The sequence below is a fragment of the Pseudophryne corroboree genome, chromosome 1 (assembly GCF_028390025.1).
Source record: "Pseudophryne corroboree isolate aPseCor3 chromosome 1, aPseCor3.hap2, whole genome shotgun sequence".
Classification (NCBI taxonomy): domain Eukaryota; kingdom Metazoa; phylum Chordata; class Amphibia; order Anura; family Myobatrachidae; genus Pseudophryne; species Pseudophryne corroboree.
This window is the reverse complement of record NC_086444.1, coordinates 156,102,283-156,121,945: the sequence shown is the minus strand read 5'-3', so window position 1 is coordinate 156,121,945 and position 19,663 is coordinate 156,102,283. Positions and strand designations below refer to the sequence as shown.

Here is a 19,663-nt window from a genome sequence, read left to right as displayed (position 1 = left end):
ACAGAATACATATTGGTAGTTTCCATGCTTCTAAACCATAGAAAAAAGAACCTCTTTACAGACACACTTATCTTATTTCTCTATCGTCCTAGTGGATGCTGGGGTTCCTGAAAGGACCATGGGGAATAGCGGCTCCGCAGGAGACAGGGCACAAAAAGTAAAGCTTTAGGATCAGGTGGTGTGCACTGGCTCCTCCCCCTATGACCCTCCTCCAAGCCAGTTAGATTTTTGTGCCCGGCCGAGAAGGGTGCAATCTAGGTGGCTCTCCTAAAGAGCTGCTTAGAAAAGTTTAGCTTAGGTTTTTTATTTTACAGTGAGTCCTGCTGGCAACAGGATCACTGCAACGAGGGACTTAGGGGAGAAGAAGTGAACTCACCTGCGTGCAGGATGGATTGGCTTCTTGGCTACTGGACATCAGCTCCAGAGGGACGATCACAGGTACAGCCTGGATGGTCACCGGAGCCTTGCCGCCGGCCCCCTTGCAGATGCTGAAGTAAGAAGAGGTCCAGAATCGGCGGCAGAAGACTCCTCAGTCTTCTAAAGGTAGCGCACAGCACTGCAGCTGTGCGCCATTTTCCTCTCAGCACACTTCACACGGCAGTCACTGAGGGTGCAGGGCGCTGGGAGGGGGGCGCCCTGGGAGGCAAATGAAAACCTATTTTGGCTAAAAATACCTCACATATAGCCTCCGGAGGCTATATGGAGATATTTAACCCCTGCCAGAATCCGTTAAAAGCGGGAGACGAGGCCGCCGAAAAAGGGGCGGGGCCTATCTCCTCAGCACACAGCGCCATTTTCCCTCACAGAAAGGCTGGAGGGAAGGCTCCCAGGCTCTCCCCTGCACTGCACTACAGAAACAGGGTTAAAACAGAGAGGGGGGGCACTAATTTGGCGTTAGAAATATATAAAAAAGATGCTATAAGGGAAAACACTTATATAAGGTTGTCCCTATATAATTATAGCGTTTTTGGTGTGTGCTGGCAAACTCTCCCTCTGTCTCTCCAAAGGGCTAGTGGGTCCTGTCCTCTATCAGAGCATTCCCTGTGTGTGTGCTGTGTGTCGGTACGTGTGTGTCGACATGTATGAGGACGATGTTGGTGAGGAGGCGGAGCAAATTGCCTGTAATGGTGATGTCACTCTCTAGGGAGTCGACACCGGAATGGATGGCTTATTTAGGGAATTACGTGATAATGTCAACACGCTGCAAGGTCGGTTGACGACATGAGACGGCCGACAAACAAATTAGTACCGGTCCAGACGTCTCAAAAACACCGTCAGGGGTTTTAAAACGCCCGTTTACTTTAGTCGGTCGACACAGACACAGACAGGGACACTGAATCCAGTGTCGACGGTGAATAAACAAACGTATTCCTTATTAGGGCCACACGTTAAAGGCAATGAAGGAGGTGTTACATATTTCTGATACTACAAGTACCACAAAAGAGGGTATTATGTGGGATGTGAAAAAACTACAGTAGTTTTTCCTGAATCAGATAAATTAAATAAAGTGTGTGATGAATACCCTTTCCCGCCAGAAGTTAGGGCGCGTTGGGAAACACCCCTTAGGGTGGATAAGGCGCTCACACGCTTATCAAAACAAGTGGCGGTACCGTCTATAGATAGGGCCGTCCTCAAGGACCAGCTGACAGGAGGCTGGAAAATATCATAAAAAGTATATACACACATACTGGTGTTATACTGCGACCAGCGATCGCCTCAGCCTGGATGTGCAGAGCTGGGGTGGCTTGGTCGGATTCCCTGACTAAAAATATTGATACCCTTGACAGGGACAGTATTTTATTGACTATAGAGCATTTAAAGGATGCATTTCTATATATGCGAGATGCACAGAGGGATATTTGCACTCTGGCATCAAGAGTAAATGCGATGTCCATATCTGCCAGAAGATGTTATGGACACGACAGTGGTCAGGTGATGCAGATTCCAAACGGCAAAAAGGTGTATTGCCGTATAAAGGAAGAGGAGTTTTTTGGGGTCGGTCCATCGGACCTGGTGGCCACGGCAACTGCTGGAAAATCCGCCGTTTTTACCCTAAGTCACATCTCTGCAGAAAAAGACACCGTCTTTTCAGCCTCAGTCCTTTCGTCCCTATAAGATCATATCTGCCCAGGGATAGAGGAAAGGGAAGAAGACTGCAGCAGGCAGCCCATTCCCAGGAACAGAAGCGTTCCACCGCTTCTGACAAGTTCTCAGCATGGCGCTGAGACCGTACAGGACCCCTGGATCCTACAAGTAGTATCCCAGGGGTACAGATTGGAATGTAGAGACGTTTCCTCTTCGCAGGCTCCTGAAGTCTGCTTTACCAAGGTCTCCCTCCGACAAGGAGGCAGTATGGAAAAAAATTCACAAGCTGTATTCCCAGCAGGTGATAATTAAATTACCCCTCCTACTACAAGAAAAGGGGTATTATTCCACACTATATTGTGGTACTGAAGCCAGATGGCTAGGTGAGACTTATTCTAAAAAAAATAAAAATTTTTGAACACTTACAAAGGTTCAAATCAAGATGGAGTCACTCAGAGCAGTGATAACGAACCAGGAAGAAGGGGACTATATAGTGTCCGGGGACATCAGGGATGCTTACCTCTATGTCCCAAATTTGCCCTTCTCACTAAGGGTACCTCAGGTTCGTGGTGCAGAACTGTCACTATCAGTTTTAGACGCTGCCGTTTGGATTGTCCACGGCACCCCGGGTCTTTACCAAGGTAATGGCCGAAATGATGATTCTTCTTCGAAGAAAAGGCGTCTAAATTATCCCTTACTTGGACGATCTCCTGATAAGGGCATAGTCCAGGGAACAGTTGGAGGTCGGAGTAGCACTATCTCGGATACTGCTACAACAGCACGGGTGGATTCTAAATATTCCAGAATCGCAGCTGATCCCGACGACACGTCTGCTGTGCCTAGGGATGATTCTGGACACAGTCCAGAAAAAGGTGTTTCTCCCGGAAGAGAAAGCCAGGGAGTTATCCGAGCTAGTCAGGAACCTCCTAAAAACAGTGCATCATTGCACAAGGGTCCTGGTAAAAATGGTGGCTTCCTACGAAGCAATTCCATTCGGCAGATTTCACGCAAGAACTTTTCAGTGGGATCTGCTGGACAAATGGTCCGGATCGCATCTTCAGATGCATCAGCGGATAACCCTATATCCAAGGACAAGGGTGTCTCTCCTGTGGTGGTTATAGAGTGCTCATCTTCTAGAGGGCCGCAGATTTGGCATTCAGGATTGGATGCTGGTGACCACGGAGCCCAGCCCGAGAGGCTGGGGAGCAGTCACACAAGGAAAAAATTTCCAGGGAGTGTGATCAAGTCTGGAGACTTTTCTCCACATAAATATACTGGAGCTAAGGGTAAATTTATAATGCTCTAAGCTTAGCAAGACCTCTGCTTCAAGGTCAGCCGGTATTGATCCAGTGGGAAAAACATCACGGCAGTCGCCCACGTAAACAGACAGGGCGACACAAGAAGCAGGAGGGCAATGGCAAAAACTGCAAGGACTTTTCGCTGGGCGGAAAATCATGTGATAGCACTGTCAGCAGTGTTTCATCCCGGGAATGGAAACTGGGAAGCAGACTTCCTCAGCAGGCACGACCTCCACCCGGGAGAGTGGAAACTTCATCGGGAAGTTTTTTTTTCCACATGATTGTAAACCGTTGGGAAATACCAAAGGTGGACATGATGGCGTCCCGTCTGAACAAAAAACGGGACAGGTATTGCGCCAGGCCAAGAGACCCTCAGGCAATAGCTGTGGACGTTCTGGTAACACCGTGGGTGTACCAGTCGGTGTATGTGTTCCCTCCTCTGCTTCTCATACCTAAGGTGCTGAGAATTATAAGACGTAGAGGAGTAAGAACTATACTCATGGCTCCGGATTGGCCAAGAAGGACTTGGTACCCGGAACTTCAAGAGATGCTTACAGAGGTTTTATGGCCTCTGCCGCTAAGAAGGGACTTGCTTCAGCAAGTACCATGTCTGTTCCAAGACTTACCGCAGCTGCGTTTGTCGGCATGGCGGTGGAACGCCGGGTCCTAAGGGAAAAAGGCATTCCGGAAGAGGTCATTCCTACCCTGGTCAAAGCCAGAAAGGAGGTGACCGCACAACATTATCACCACATGTGGCGAAAATATGTTGCGTGGTGTGAGGCCAGGAAGGCCCCACAAAGAAATTTCAACTCGGTCGTTTCCTGCATTTCCTGCAAACAGGAGTGTCTATGGGCCTCAAATTGGGGTCCATTAAGGTTCAAATTTCGGCCCTGTCGATTTTCTTCCAGAAAGAATTGGCTTCAATTCCTGAAGTCCAGAAGTTTGTCAAGGGAGTATTGCATATACAACCCCCTTTTGTGCCTCCAGTGGCACTGTGGGATCTCAACGTAGTTCTGGGATTCCTCAAATCACATTGGTTAAAACCAGTCAAATCTGTGGATTTGAAGCATCTCACATGAAAAGTGACCATGATCTTGGCCCTGGCCTGGACCAGGCGAGTGTCAAATTGGTGTTTTTTTCTCAAAAAAGCCCATATCGGTTTGTCCATTCGGACAGGGCAGAGCTGCGGACTCGTCCCCAGTTCTCTCCCTAAGGTGGTGTCAGTGTTTCACCTGAACCAGCTTATTGTGGTGCCTTGCACCTACTAGGGACTTGGAGGACTCCAAGTTGCTAGATGTTGTCAGGGCCCTGAAAATATGTTCCAGGACGGCTGGAGTCAGGAAAACTGACTTGCTGTTATCCTGTATGCACCCAACAAACTGGGTGCTTTTGCTTCTAAGCAGACTATTGCTAGTTGGATGTGTAATACAATTCAGCTTGCACATTCTGTGGCAGGCCTGCCACAGCCAAAATATGTAAATGCCCATTCCACAAGGAAGGTGGGCTCATCTTGGGCGGCTGCCCGAGGGGTCTCGGCTTTTACAACTTTGCCGAGCGGTTATTTAGTCAGGGGCAAACACGTTTGCAAAATCCTACAAATTTGATACCCTGACTAAGGAGGACCTGGAGTTCTCTCATTCGGTGCTGCAGAGTCATCCGCACTCTCCCGCCCGTTTGGGAGCTTTGGTATTATCCCCATGGTCCTTTCAGGAACCCCAGCATCCACTAGGACGATAGAGAAAATAAGAATTTACTTACCGATAATTCTATTTCTCGGAGTCCGTAGTGGATGCTGGGCGCCCATCCCAAGTGCGGATTATCTGCAATACTTGTACATAGTTACAAAAATCGGGTTCTTATTGTTGTGAGCCATCTTTTCAGAGGCTCCGCTGTTATCATACTGTTAACTGGGTTCAGATCACAGGTTGTACAGTGTGATTGGTGTGGTTGGTATGAGTCTTACCCGGGATTCAAAATCCTTCCTTATTATGTACGCTCGTCCGGGCACAGTATCTAACTGGCTTGGAGGAGGGTCATAGGGGGAGGAGCCAGTGCACACCACCTGATCCTAAAGCTTTACTTTTTGTGCCCTGTCTCCTGCGGAGCCGCTATTCCCCATGGTCCTTTCAGGAACCCCAGCATCCACTACGGACTCCGAGAAATAGAATTATCGGTAAGTAAATTCTTATTTTTTATTTCACATATGTCAAGTGTAATTATTAGTTTTATACAGTAACTACTTGTGCTCAGTAGACCGCAGTTGTCTTTTTCTGCTTATACTATCTGGGATCCCTCCTGTCAGTGTTAGTCTCCTGTCAGTTCAATGGTTTATCTTACATATGGTGGTATATAAGATGTTTATCCCTTCATAAGGGGCCTGTGATATAACCTCATGTTTGCATGAGCTGGATAATATGGTAAAGAATGGACATTTAGCAGCTTGTGAGAATCCTCCTATTCCTGTGAGTCTGCTGGTGGAGCCATTATGACTTAGAATATAGCACTTTGACTACACCAGGTACTGGAAGAGGGAGATTCCCGCATCCATCTCTCTGCACCAGTCCATATCCATAAGGGCAAGTTTGTGTCAGGGGGGCATTTGCGCTCGCTTTGTGTGCTGCTGGGGCACTTTAATGGAAAGTTGTAATGACTTCCACTAATTAAATGACTCTGTCGTGATCGTCTTATGAGTAAAACTAAATTCAATATTTTACAGATGTAGTTTAATCGTACAATAAATAAGACTCAAGTCACACATGCTTCTTGTTTTATAGTGCATGCGGCGGTAATTGCAATTAATGAGGCGCTGGAAAAGGGAGTGGCTAGCCAGACAGTAGCGACTTTGAGGAACCCGAATGCTATGCTGTTAAACGTGGAGGAGGGACTTGACCAACAGTATCATGACGAACTGTCACAAGCTAAGAAAATAAAAGAGGACAATGCAAAATTAAAGGTAAACAATTGGCAGTTGTGTGTTGACTTTTGTAGCTCGAACAATATAGAGATATCCTGTAACCAGTGGCAGATTTAACCTTTGCCCCCCCCCCCTTATTAAAATCTGCCACATCAGAGAGCCAGTCGCACTGGCTTCACTGTGACTGGCAGTGACTTCCCCAGGACAAGGTGTTTTCTCCCTCAGGGTTTACCAGGCTGGGCTACGATTAGCAGAGAGAATGCTTCCAATAGCCACACCCTGCCTTTTTGGGCTGGCCTAAGGGCTGCAGCTGATGCAGTCCATAGAACCCGGTGTTTTGAGCATGCGTGGTCCAACCACCACTTGTGCGCATGTGTCGTTCTTGGCCCTGCCAGATCCATTGCACTGGTGCTGGGACCTGGCTCCGGCTGGCTATGACTGTCCAGAGTCCAGGCACGGTTGGGTAGTGGTAGCCCCCCTCCTACAAGCAGGTAGGAGTCACTGCTGGTTGTAACCAGACCCCTTCTTGAGAATCAAAGTGAAATTGGACATGTCTTGATAGCTGATCACAAGAGGCAGAGTTAGAAACATGGGGGGAAATGTATCAAGCTTTCTAAAGATTAGAGAAGTGGACAAGTGGGGAAGTTGTCCATTATAGCCAATCAGTTTCTAACTGTCATTTTATATAATGTACTTGCCAAATCTTACCTCGATGCTGATTGGTTTCTATGGGCAACTTCTCTGTTGCCCACTTCTTCAATCTTTAGTAGTAGGCTTGGTACATTTACACCATTAAGCTGTGGCTCACACATCATTTCAGCTGCGGCTGCACCATTTTGCTGCAGGAGATATCTGATAGGTGTCCCTGGAAGACCATGAACCAATAAGCCGAGAAGCAGGGCGGGAAGGGGGGGGGGAGGGTCCGGGACTAATTTCCCGGCCTTGTAGCAGGGACCAGAGTGTTAATTCTTTAGCGACATGGCTGTGTTGTCAGATGGCATTATTATATTGTGTAGATATTTTCCTTTATTAGTGTTTTCAACAAGCTAGATTGCTGCTGTAGTTGTGGTGCTGCCTCATGCTAGTTAATGCGTGTGCTGCTTTACAGAACAGCAGCATTTCTGAAGAGGAAAGGGACGTTTATGAGGAGCTCCTCACACAGGCTGAGATACAAGGTCACATCAATAAGGTTAACAGTAAGTACCTGAAGTCCCCATATACTGAGTGAATGGGAATGTGAGTGAATAAGTAAGGGTATAAATAGCCTGAAGCGAAGTGTTTCTGTTGCATGAGTAAATTATTGCTATGCTATTTGCTTTTATTTAACATACAGCAGCCGTAGGAAAGCTTCCTGCATCTTGCTAAATTGCTTAATATTCTTGCTTGTAGTGAAATACTTTACCTTGCACATTTTGAGCCCTCTGAAAGACACACCCAGCGTGATGCATCTTGCTGCAAAATTGTAATTCACGTGTATACTGCAAGAGAATAAATCACATGACGTTTCAATAAAGTTGTGAGAAAACAACAACTTGTGAATAACCTTTACAACTGTGTAAGAATGTCTTTCCTTGCAGCCAATGTAGCCTTAGTCCAAGTTAATGAGGCCATTGACAGGAATGATGAGGCGGGATTATTACAGGCTCTGCGGCTGCCTATTCTGAGTCTTTTTGAAGTTCAGCCACAGAATTCTCCCTGGTACCTGACTCAGTTGTGTATCGCTAAAGACCAGAAAACGCAGGTAATGGTGACCCAGTAGACCGTCATCGCTCACCACACCATTCATTTTCACTTTCTAACAGTCTGCATGTATCTTTGTGCACTGCTCTTAACCTGTTGCTGAACTGGACGTTGGCGCATTTATTACTAAGGTTTCATGGTTAGCGAGGGGGGACTGAAATGGTTACTAATGAAGACCCCATGTGGCGCTACCTGTGAGCTGTTTCTTCAGCATCATACCCACACACTCTACAGATGGGTGACTGAGCCGATTGAAAAGTAGATCCGTTCCTGCACTACCAGCCTGACATTAAAGCCATTCTATTATTAGTAGAAAGCTGAAAGATATACAAAGAAATACTAGTGATGAGCGGATTCGGTTTTACTCGGTTTTACTCGGTTCTCAAAACGGCATCTTATTGGCTCACGGATGTCACGTGTTTTGGATAGCCAATAAGATGCCGTTTTGAGAACCGAGTAAAACCGAGTAAAACCGAACCTCGCTCATCACTAAGAAATACATACATATAGACATGCAACTAAGCCGAGAGCATGTCCTGCATTGTGATTGGCTGTAGTGAAACAATGGATAATGCACACCATTAACTGACTGCAATAACCACTACTAAATCTGTAGTAAGCAATGGACTGGCTGGGGTGAAGGCCGGGGGTACTAGAGGTTGGAATTACCAAACCAAGACACCCATGTAAATTGATTTTTGCTTTTTTGAAGGAGCATTAATCCTAAAATACAGCTGCCTTCTTTAAACAGCCACTAGTTACAGTCACAGATTTCTGTGTAAAAGTCCTGTTTTAATGACCGTACTTGAGTTATTTGGCAGTACTTTGCTTTGTTAGAAAGCTAATTGCAGGCTCTTGCCAGGACTTTAATATATTGATAATCTCCCATGAGACTCGCACGGCTTTGCATTTGATTGCTAGGCCTATTGGATACTGTCTTGGGGGGTTGGTGTGAATGTAATAGAACAAGTCATCTGCTAGTATCAGACCGATTGTCAGAATACAATATCAGCTATGTCAGGCTGAGAGACACACTATCTGTAACTGTATAATATACTGAACATAAGGGTGTACAGTTCTCTCATCAACCTGCAGTATTACATATACATAGGACAGTGCTGGTAGTGGCTCTTCTATAAAAGAAAGCTTGCTTGGGATAATTAGCTTGAAGCCTTATACTTGAATGATACACAGGAGAAAGGAGATCATTGAAAATGACAAATAAAAGGTGTAAATCTAATTTAATACATATTAAAAAAACAACATTGCAATTTGCAGTTCCAGAAGCTTGTGTGAGTATTTTCAATGCTGCTGTGCTTAACATAATCTTTCTACAGATGCAGCCCTAGCTATCCCACACATCTGTCTTATACATGTGTCGCAAACTTGTATCTCTGTAGATAGTCTGAAGGTGTTAGTTGCAAATTGCTCACAATGAGCAGAATAAATTGGGATACTATAGATCAGGCTTTCCCAACCACGGTCCTCAAGGAACACCAACAGTGCAGGTTTTAGTGATACCCAGGCTTCAGCACAGGTGACTTAATTAGTAGCTCAGTTATTTTGATTTAACCATCTGTGCTACAGCCTGGATATCACTAAAACCTGCACTGTTGGTGTGCCTTGAGGACCGTGGTTGGGAATGCCTGCTATAGATGCATCCGTATATTATATTCATGCTTTAAGGACTTTTCCTCTAGTCTAGCTCTTGCCAGCGGATTGACTAAAGGCTGGCAATGAGACCATTAGGGCTTTTCTTTGACCCTCCTTAAACTCTGTAATGCAATATTATTGCCAAATAGAGGCCAGTCTATGAACACATAGCAATTGGCATTATGACACATTAACTAGAACGGCTCAGCAGAGTCTCTATAGGCACAAGCATTATAATCACTGTACCCATCAGGTACACTCTGCACAGGGGCTATATTGTGGACTGAATTAATATTCATGAAAATGCATTTTAATCACTAAGGGTCCCATTTAACAACAATCCTTATGAACTGTTGCATACAGTATTTAATTTGCAGTGATACTAATGAATAGGCCATTGGTATTTAACATTACTTATCCCTCCGGCAATGTCCAGTGACGTCCCCCTCCTTGGCTGCATCCTCCACTCTGATGGGCTGTTACGGCATACGCGACGGCCCGTCTTCACTTACACATTACACCTTACACAGTGGGGACTCCGCAGTGCCTGGATGCTTGGCTGAAGCCGCGAAGGCTGTTGCTCTGTCCCCATTACCGGCAATGGGGACCGTAACAAATAGTTATAACCTAAGCTAAACATTATGTTAAATACTGAACAGAGGGCATAACCCCTTCAGCCAGTGCTAAAGGGGTTATGTCTGATTGTTAGATGGGGCCCTAAGAGCCAGTGACATTACTTGGGAACTTTGTGCCTCACACCTCAGTGATACTGCTAGTTCCACATAATTGCACCCCTTAGTGAATGGGTTAACTGCATTCTCTGGGATATTGTCTTGACCAATAAAATAGCCGTTTCACCTGTCTGTAAGCGGCAGGTAGCCTTTAAAGTGTCTTCGACATTTGATCGCGAACTGCAATATATATTAAAGTCTTCGATCACAAGCTTAGTAGCTCTTCTTTTTTCAGAAATCTAACATTAACACAAAGGTTTCTCTCCTCCTGATCCCTAGAAAGCAGGTGTCCCCAGTTCTCTTGACAAAAGCGAGATTCAGAAAGACGTTAGTGTTGCCAATAAGGAAGCTGAAGCTCACATGCTTAGTGAGTAAACCTTTAACTGGCTGTCTGTCCTACACCTGAGTCGTAATCTCCATTAATTAGTGCATGCAGAAAATCTAGTTCTGTTGATTAATTAAACACCGATTCTATCAATAAATGTTGTTTCTGTTACTGTTCTTCTCAGTGTTGCAAATGCTCCAATCACCACTGTGTGCAGTTTTGGGATTATTCTTTATGTATCAGGTAGTTAACGTTTCTTTGTTTCATTATGTAGAGCATTTTTGGCCGCCAATAATGTAGCCGCTGAAACTGCTTTACAGATTCGCACGGCTCTGCCATTCGCAATACTACCACTCCTTTCACGCCTGTAAAATGAGATCTCGCTATAAAATCACATGATTATGGTCATCAGAAACCAAAAGACATCACTAAAGTTACGAGGTCAGAAAAAGGATAGCAACGTGTTTCTCCAGCATGAAACTGATGCTCGTGTCATTCATGAATATATTCGGCAGGCCTCCTAGTCAACGGCACATGACTGAAATGGTGAAAATACATAGTTAAAAATGAAAAAATATATATATATATAAAAAAATCCCCTAGGGGTATTTTTTATTTTTTTTTCAACAAATATCTATTTTCTTATTTAACAAATATCTATGAAATAAAGGAGGAACCTGAGTATATTGGTCGTTGAACAACTCCTGTAGATTTTGTGTTGTCTTACTATAATTTTATTGGACAGTGCAGTAAATTTATTTCAAATGTACTAATGCTCAGTTACAAAATATTTTAAAGGAGCCTCTCAATTTGCTTTAAGAACCCTATACAGCAGGGATGGGGAACCTTTGTCCCTCCAGCTGTTGTTGAACTACACATACCAGCATGCCTTGCTACAGTTTTTCTATTTGGCCATCCTAAAACTGTTGCAGGGCATGCTGGGATGTGTAGTTCAACAACAGCTGGAGGGATGTAGGTTCCTCATCCCTGCTATACAGCAATGATTGCTGAACATGTATCTTTTACTGTACACGTGGGCTGAAAGGAGTGTTATATTGCCGCTGCATGTGAAAGTATGTTCTCTTCACGGTTTACAGTAATGTACTAGTATGGTGTATAGGATGTATTTGATCCTTTTTTATGTTGTTAGACAATTTTTTTCTTAGGCACTTCCCTTGCAAAAACAAAGTGTTTTAAGTAAATCTCAAAAAGGTTTACGTAAAACATGGCTAAATTCAATGTATTTGTGATAGATGAATTTTTTTTTCAGGTTTCCTGAATTTTGTGTACATAACGGTGAACTGCGAATTCCGGTGTGGCGACCATTTACATTTCAATATGTGTGTTCATGTGCAATGTGCATAATCAAAGTACAACTGTTTGAATAATATTTTTGCAAAAAAAAAAGTAAAAAACTAAAGTTGAAAACATTGAAATAATCTTCATCCTTATAATAATGGACTGTTTCTTTTAAAGAGGGTTCCAAATTGGTAGTTTGTTTCCACTAACCCGCATAGTGCTAACAGCTTTTAGGCATAAAGACCTAGAGGGAAATCTGCATTCTCCATGTTGTTCCATTTCCGTGTGTAACGTCTGCATGCCTGTATCTCTCTAATGGTCACAGTGAGAATTCTAGTTTGCATCTGGCAATGAAGATGATCTGAAAGGGCTTTTGTTTTGTACTGTATCCTGTTACATAGCTGTACTAACATCAGTTGCTTGTCTGGTGCAGGCGTAATTGTGAGTGAGTGTATGATGAATACATTGTAATCCATTAGTAAATTCCATGTGTTTTTTTTTTTTTTGCTCTGAAAATATAATAAGGTCAAATTCAAATGAAATAACAAATCTCTTGCTACCAGGTTTACACAACGGTCTCTTGCATCATGTCACCATTCAAACGCTCTTTTTTTTTTTTTTTTGCGTGTGTGTGTGTATAAATGTACACTCCTAAACCATCTGCTTATATAGAACACTACATAATTATTATAGGAATTAACATGATGGTATATTTACACCTGTATAGCCATTGCCACCCAGATGATCTTTGAATATTGCAGCCCTTATTTATAGAAAGTGTCAACGGCTGTAAGTAAAGTACTTGCTCACCTTTGTTCTTTTAAACTACTTTTCTTTTTACTGCAATCAATAAACTCATTTGAAATTAAGGCAGAGAGAGCAAATACAGTGGTAAATGTGTACTTCTTAAATCCCAGCCTCATCCGATGCTTCCTACATTCAGTCTATCCTGTATTTTGTTTTTTTCAAATAAATTCTCCCTTGCATGCCATAAAATGTTGCTCTTCCTCTTCCTCCAAGTACACTGAAAGATATGAACGATCTCGTTCATTAATGAACGAGATATCAGTCATATTTTTCAGTGTGTAGGCACCAACGATGAATGATGCGCTGCCCCGCACTCGTTTGTCGAGGGTGCTGGCTCATTTATGCCTGCAAGCCAATACGGACAATATCGTCCATGTTAGCATGCAGGGCTATGGGGCCGGTTGAGGGGGGGTTGGAGGGGGGGGGGGGGTGTAGAAACTTCACTAAAAAAGCCCCCTGTGTGCTCGCTGCGCTTGCCACAGGTTACTGGGAATCAGGTGAATGTATTTGTTTGCCCCTAACCATTAAATTATTTACATAATAATAATACATTTATAGATTTATGTTGATGTAGTTTATACAGCTACTGTACAGTACCATCATAAAGCTACTTAAATTGACCAAACCTCAGCCCAGCCTCACTCACCCATGCTGCTGATTTAAGCTTTTTCACAGCACGCACTCATCTGTTAACATAACTATAACTGAAATGAACATATCAAAGTACAGTCACCCTACTCAAACTTATTATATACATATATTTTAACTAATGAAGCACTGCGATAATTATAACCCAACATACTTTAATAAAAACCTACATTTGAAAACCAGTGACAATGAAATTATCTTATAGTCCTATCTAAAATTCCTGTACAAAGCATGGAACTTCATGTTTTCTTTGTCAAACTGTTTTGCTGCATCATTAGCCATCCCAATCCGTTCTCAGAGCCACGTACACCTAAACTCCCGGGAATTTTTGTTTTTATTTTTTAAAACCTTTCACCTGCTCCTCCTATAAATATGTGTGCACAGTTCAGTAACAAAGGAGAGTTAAACAAAATAAAAAATAAGAAAAAAAAAATTTGTTTTTCTTTTACCTTCTAAAATAAATGAATAACTCATTTTCTGATTATTTCTTTAAATAAAACTTTTTTTGTTTTTGCAGACTGGCTTTGCTTTTACTAACTATAATAATTGGTGTATACCTCATTTATATAAAGATGGCAGCAAAAATAAGAAGCAGCTATGGTCCAGCACATTAACAGCATACTGAGGGCCAGATATGGACCTCCTGACCAGATCTATCACCCCTTCATGGCGGATATTAGAGTTGAGCGTAGTGTTAGGTTAGTCACTGATTAGATGGTGATAATAGGTTAGTCAGCTGGACATACCTGCCTACTGTTTGGGCTGCGTTATCACTTAATACCGCTGGTCTGATCTGATGTTGGGGACTCTTGTGTGATCACTGAAGATAAATTGTCTACTGTGGCCTTATATTACAATATAGTGTCTCATTATAAAGTACAAATGTGATCATGGGTCCAGCGTTATACATAGTCACATAGTATATCTTTGAAGTCCACCTCCATCCTTGACATCCATCTTCCTCTCTTATGGTTAAATTTGTTTACTGAATCCTGAGACATACTGTAATTTACTTGTGAATCTGGAGTTCTTATACTGTATGTCTGGTAAGTATACATGTCCTTCCCATTGTAATGACGTTGTAACCACCCTGTGTTTCCTTTGCTGTACTGTAATCTAGTGCTAGGAGCCGTGGAAAAAATAAATAATGCGATACGTAGTGGAGATTCTTCCCAAACCATGGTGGCGTTGCAGCTTCCTGAGGCCTATCTGCCTGCTGTCCATCCGTTTGCCGAGACGTTCTACCAGACTGAGCTCCTCAGCCTGCAGACACAGAATCCTTCGGTAAGAGACTGCAATGCCACATGCAGTGGGTTCAAATCCTGGGTATGTCAGCATCTTGAAATGTAATAAAGGCCAGTGTGACCGAATAACAAAGAAATCTCAAGTTGAGTTCATGAATTTTATATAGGTTTTAGCGACAGAAGGGTCAGGGTAGGAGACTGGGCTGGGCAGGAGATGCTGGGCTTCAAAAGGGGGGGAAGCTGCAAGCAGGCTCGGACTGGCCCACAGGGGTACAGGGGAAACCACCGGTAGGCCCCACTGCCTGGGGGGCCCTCCACCTCTAGGGATCAGGTTCTAGCTGTGCACTTGAATTATATATTATACATATGTTACCTTACACTGCACAGGATTATGATGTATTCTCTACAGTACATTGCTGTCATTAATCTGGCACATTATCATGCATGCACAAGCATTAATTACTAAATAAATTATCAAGGAGTCCAGACCAGGTACTCTATAATGGTTAGCCAAACCTCTGTGGTGGCTGGCCACACCTCTAATCATGGGCCCCTACCACTGCATACCCCCGGTGGGCCCTTCATGCTCCAGTCCAACACTGGCTGCAAGTGAAAGTAATTAAAACAGATAATTGCCAAGTTCCGCCAACAGCGCCCTCTACCCTGCAGAGCTATGTGTGGTGCCCCCTCTGCACACACCTATTTATAGCCTTGAGCTCATGACAGCCACATGAGTACCTACCTTTATGGGGCAGTACTGACTGGGAGATTTCCCCAGAGATGTGTGCTGAGCGGTCTAGCACAGATCGCTCAGCACACATCTCTCCCGCCGCTGAGCAAAGCGATGTGCTGAGCGGGGACGGATGGACACGGGGGGCCGCTCATTTCACCTGGCCCACCCTGCCAATCTAGCGCTGGCGATAGCGGCGTGTGGGACTGCGCATCACTGTCGCCGGCACCCCTAAACATGGAGCGATGTTCTAAACAATCTAGATTGCTTAGAAATTAGCTGAACATCGCTCTGTGTACCCCCCTTTCTCTATCGTCCTAGTGGATGCTGGGGTTCCTGAAAGGACCATGGGGAATAGCGGCTCCGCAGGAGACAGGGCACAAAAGTAAAGCTTTCCGATCAGGTGGTGTGCACTGGCTCCTCCCCCTATGACCCTCCTCCAAGCCAGTTAGATTTTTGTGCCCGGCCGAGAAGGGTGCAATCTAGGTGGCTCTCCTAAAGAGCTGCTTAGAAAAGTTTAGCTTAGGTTTTTTATTTTACAGTGAGTCCTGCTGGCAACAGGATCACTGCAACGAGGGACTTAGGGGAGAAGAAGTGAACTCACCTGCGTGCAGGATGGATTGGCTTCTTGGCTACTGGACATCAGCTCCAGAGGGACGATCACAGGTACAGCCTGGATGGTCACCGGAGCCTTGCCGCCGGCCCCCTTGCAGATGCTGAAGTAAGAAGAGGTTCAGAATCGGCGGCAGAAGACTCCTCAGTCTTCTAAAGGTAGCGCACAGCACTGCAGCTGTGCGCCATTTCTCTGTCCTCCATCTGGGGGACGCTGCGCCGTTACTTGTGGGTTAGAGGTGTGTGGTAGTGGAGATTGGCACAGAACTATCAAAAGCTGACTCCTCCCCCCTCTAACCCCTCCCATCTCCTTCCTGCTCAGCCCTGATCAGTTTTAGTTTTGTGCCTGTGGAGTACAGACACAGTTTTGATTTCTCTTTAGGAATTTTTTTTTTTTTTATTATTTCTTCTTTCACAAATACCTAGTCCCTGTTTACAGGTGACAGGTATAACAGTGGAAGGGGTTAGTATCCCATTCCAGACTGCTGCAGGGAGGCCACTATACCTTCGGTCACTGGGGCCTTCAGAGAGAGAAAGAGAGAAGACAGCAGCATCAGGTACTGGACAGCCACAATCTGTCATTGACAGTATTGGGCTGTCCCTATTTCCTATTATTAATGTCCCTATTTCCTATTATTAATGGTGAATTTATTGGGACTACCAAACTCCTCCTCCCCTCCCTCCCCCCCCCCCCCCGAGCGCGCGATCACCCACAGACAGCACGGAGGCTGATCTGGGGTGAAATGTGAGGTGGAGGACTGTGTTAGGTCCGGGAGGGTGTTATTCACTCCCTGGACCGTTACTTGGCTGCCGTGACAACCGCTCTGTGTAGCGGCGCACGGGAGCCGAACTTCCGGTTTTTGACGAGATGAGAATGACGTCAGGCGGGCAGAGCCGTCTTCCCGCTCAGCTCTGCCCGCGCGCGCGCACGGCTGGTCACGGCGCCATCTTCTCTGCCTGCACACAGGGGACGCTGTGCTACGGAGGAGGATTACATACACAGGGGGATAAAAACCGCAAGTATAAAAGGGGGGGAGGGGGATCACAGTGTCTCCTCTAGTCTGGTGGCTAGAGCAGCATATTAACAAAGAGCAAGTCTAGTGGGTTGAATCTCAGATATTTTTTAACACAACTTGGGGGACATAGTTCACCAGAGTAAAGATGACCAGCAAGCCAGAGAAACCTACTAAGGGAAAAACAACCTCAGTGGTTTATTTCTCATGTTCACAATGTGGCACAAAGCTGGCTAAGGGGAGTGCTGACGCAGGGACCCTCTGTACATCATGCTCTGGTGCACCAGCGGCAGATCAGCAGGGCAGATCCACAGATCAGTCAATGCCCCCTTGGGTCAAGGCCATGGTGGACGCAATTTCAGATTTGCGTCAGTCAAGGTCGGAAGCAGCTTTGGCCCAGACTCAGGTGGAACCGCTGTGGGCCCAGAATATGGGAAAATGTCTCACTGATTTGACTCAGTCTGTAAATAAATTTGTAAGTTCGGCCAGTAGTTCGGCGGCTTCTAAGCGAACGCAGCCGTTACCCGCTATTGCATTTCCAGGAGAGGAGTTGGATACTCTGACATCTCCATTGGAAGAAGGGGAGGTAGATCCTGAAGGGGACGAAAATTCGGCTTGGGAAGATGAGGATTTATCTACTAATTCAGGTGTTAGGCTACTAATAGAAGCCATTCGTCAGACCCTTAATATTCAGGATGAGGCAGTAGCCGAGACTTCTTCCTCTTTCTTTAAACGACAGAAGAGACAGGTTACTGCGTTCCCTTCTTACTCGCACTTTGCGGATATTTTAAAAGAACCCTGGCTAAAACCGGATTCCCGTTTCCAGGCGCCTAAAAAGTTAAAGTTTCTATATCCTTTTACAGAAGAGGATACAACAATTTGGGAAACCGCCCCAAAGGTAGACGCCCCTATTTCGCATTTAGCAAAAGCTACGGTTATTCCGTCAGTACAGTCTGCGACTTTAAAAGACTCTACCGATAGGAAGATAGAAGCATTACTAAAATCTATGTTTTCCTTATCAGGTGTTTCTCTCCGTCCAGTTCTGGCGAGTGCCTGGGTGCTTAAAGCCGTTGATGAGTGGCTTGCACAGGTTGTATCTGGGATGCAGTCAGACGATCCGTCGGAGGCCATTCAATTAGCAGAACAGATTTCTGAGGCCCTTACTTACGTGGGTGAAGCATTATTGGATTCGGTGGCGCTACAGTCCCGTGTTTCTGCCTTAACAGTATCCGCAAGACGATCTCTTTGGCTTAGGGTTTGGAATGCTGATTCGGACTCAAAGCAGACCTTGACGGCAGTCCCTTTTGAAGGCGAATTTCTTTTTGGATCAGAGTTAAAGAAAATTATTTCAGATACTACGGGGGGAAAGAGCCCTTTCCTTCCGTCTGCTCCAAACAAACCAAAGCCTACAAGATTTCGGTCCTTTCGTACGCAGGGCAGAGGTAATTTCCAGTCCTTTCGACCCTTCTCCAGATTTCCACGAAGGGGATCATTCAGAGGTAGAGGAGCTCAGGCTACTCGCAGACCGTCCAGTAAGCCTGCCGACAAGCCTGAGGCATGACGCTTCGGGCCCTCTGGAGGGATCAATACAGGTTGGGGCTCGTTTACTTCACTTCAGGGAAGTGTGGCTCCTATCGAAACCGGATCGGTGGGTAATAGGGGTCATTTCCAGAGGATATATGTTGGATTTCGAAGAAGCAGTCCCAGCCCGACTAATTGTGACGCCTCTCCCAGACGACCCCTCCAGACGTCAGGCTCTCCTTCAGGCAACAGCAAAACTATTACAAAATGGAGTAATCCTTCCGGTCCCAGCTCCTCAGAGAGGTCGGGGCTTTTACTCGGGTCTTTTTCTCGTAGACAAGCCGGACGGTTCGTTTCGACCCATTCTAAATCTAAAAGCCCTCAATCCGTACCTTTCATCCCAGAAATTCAGGATGGAATCCATTCGCTCCATTATCGCAGCCATGGAGCCAGGGGAATATTTGGCTTCAATAGATATAAAGGACGCATACCTACATGTTCCAATTTGGACAGGACATCAATCACTTCTGAGATTTGCAGTAGGTCCGTGGCATTTTCAGTTTCGGGCCCTTCCCTTTGGTCTTTCTACGGCTCCCCGGGTGTTTACGAAGGTCCTGGGTCATGTCGTCGCAGTTCTCCGTTGCAAAGGGGTCAACATCACTCCATACTTGGACGACCTGTTGATCAAGGCCCCGTCACCGGAGATTCTCACTCAGAACCTGCGTCTAACGATAGAGACTCTACAGTCTTTCGGGTGGATAATCAATTTTCCAAAGTCATCTCTACTCCCGTCACAGAAAATGGTTTTTCTGGGTCTTCTATTCGACACCAACAGCCAGAAGGTGTTTCTTCCTACAGACAAGATTCAGGACTTACAAGCCAGAATCAGAACCTTGTTAAAATTGCCGGCAGTATCAGTCCTCAGATGCATGCAGGTACTGGGCAAGATGGTAGCCTCATTCGAGGCAGTTCCATACGCCAGATTCCACGCCCGACCTCTTCAAGCTCAGATTCTCCACTGTTGGACTCGGACGGATTCGCGC

At 45.2% G+C, this 19,663-nt stretch overlaps 1 protein-coding gene across 3 annotated transcripts in view; it reads left to right on the top strand.

Moving 5' to 3' along the window:
• Window positions 1–19,663, top strand: part of IQGAP2 (IQ motif containing GTPase activating protein 2) — a 563,967-nt gene that overhangs the window by 326,649 nt on the left and 217,655 nt on the right. For 2 of the 3 annotated variants that reach the window (XM_063963716.1, XM_063963718.1), the window contains exons 8-12: window positions 6,158–6,336; window positions 7,406–7,493; window positions 7,875–8,038; window positions 10,701–10,788; window positions 14,621–14,784. In XM_063963716.1, the coding sequence (XP_063819786.1) occupies window positions 6,158–6,336; window positions 7,406–7,493; window positions 7,875–8,038; window positions 10,701–10,788; window positions 14,621–14,784 (683 nt within the window). The remainder of the gene's footprint in view (window positions 1–6,157; window positions 6,337–7,405; window positions 7,494–7,874; window positions 8,039–10,700; window positions 10,789–14,620; window positions 14,785–19,663) is intronic. The other variant, XM_063963722.1, reaches the window with a different exon arrangement.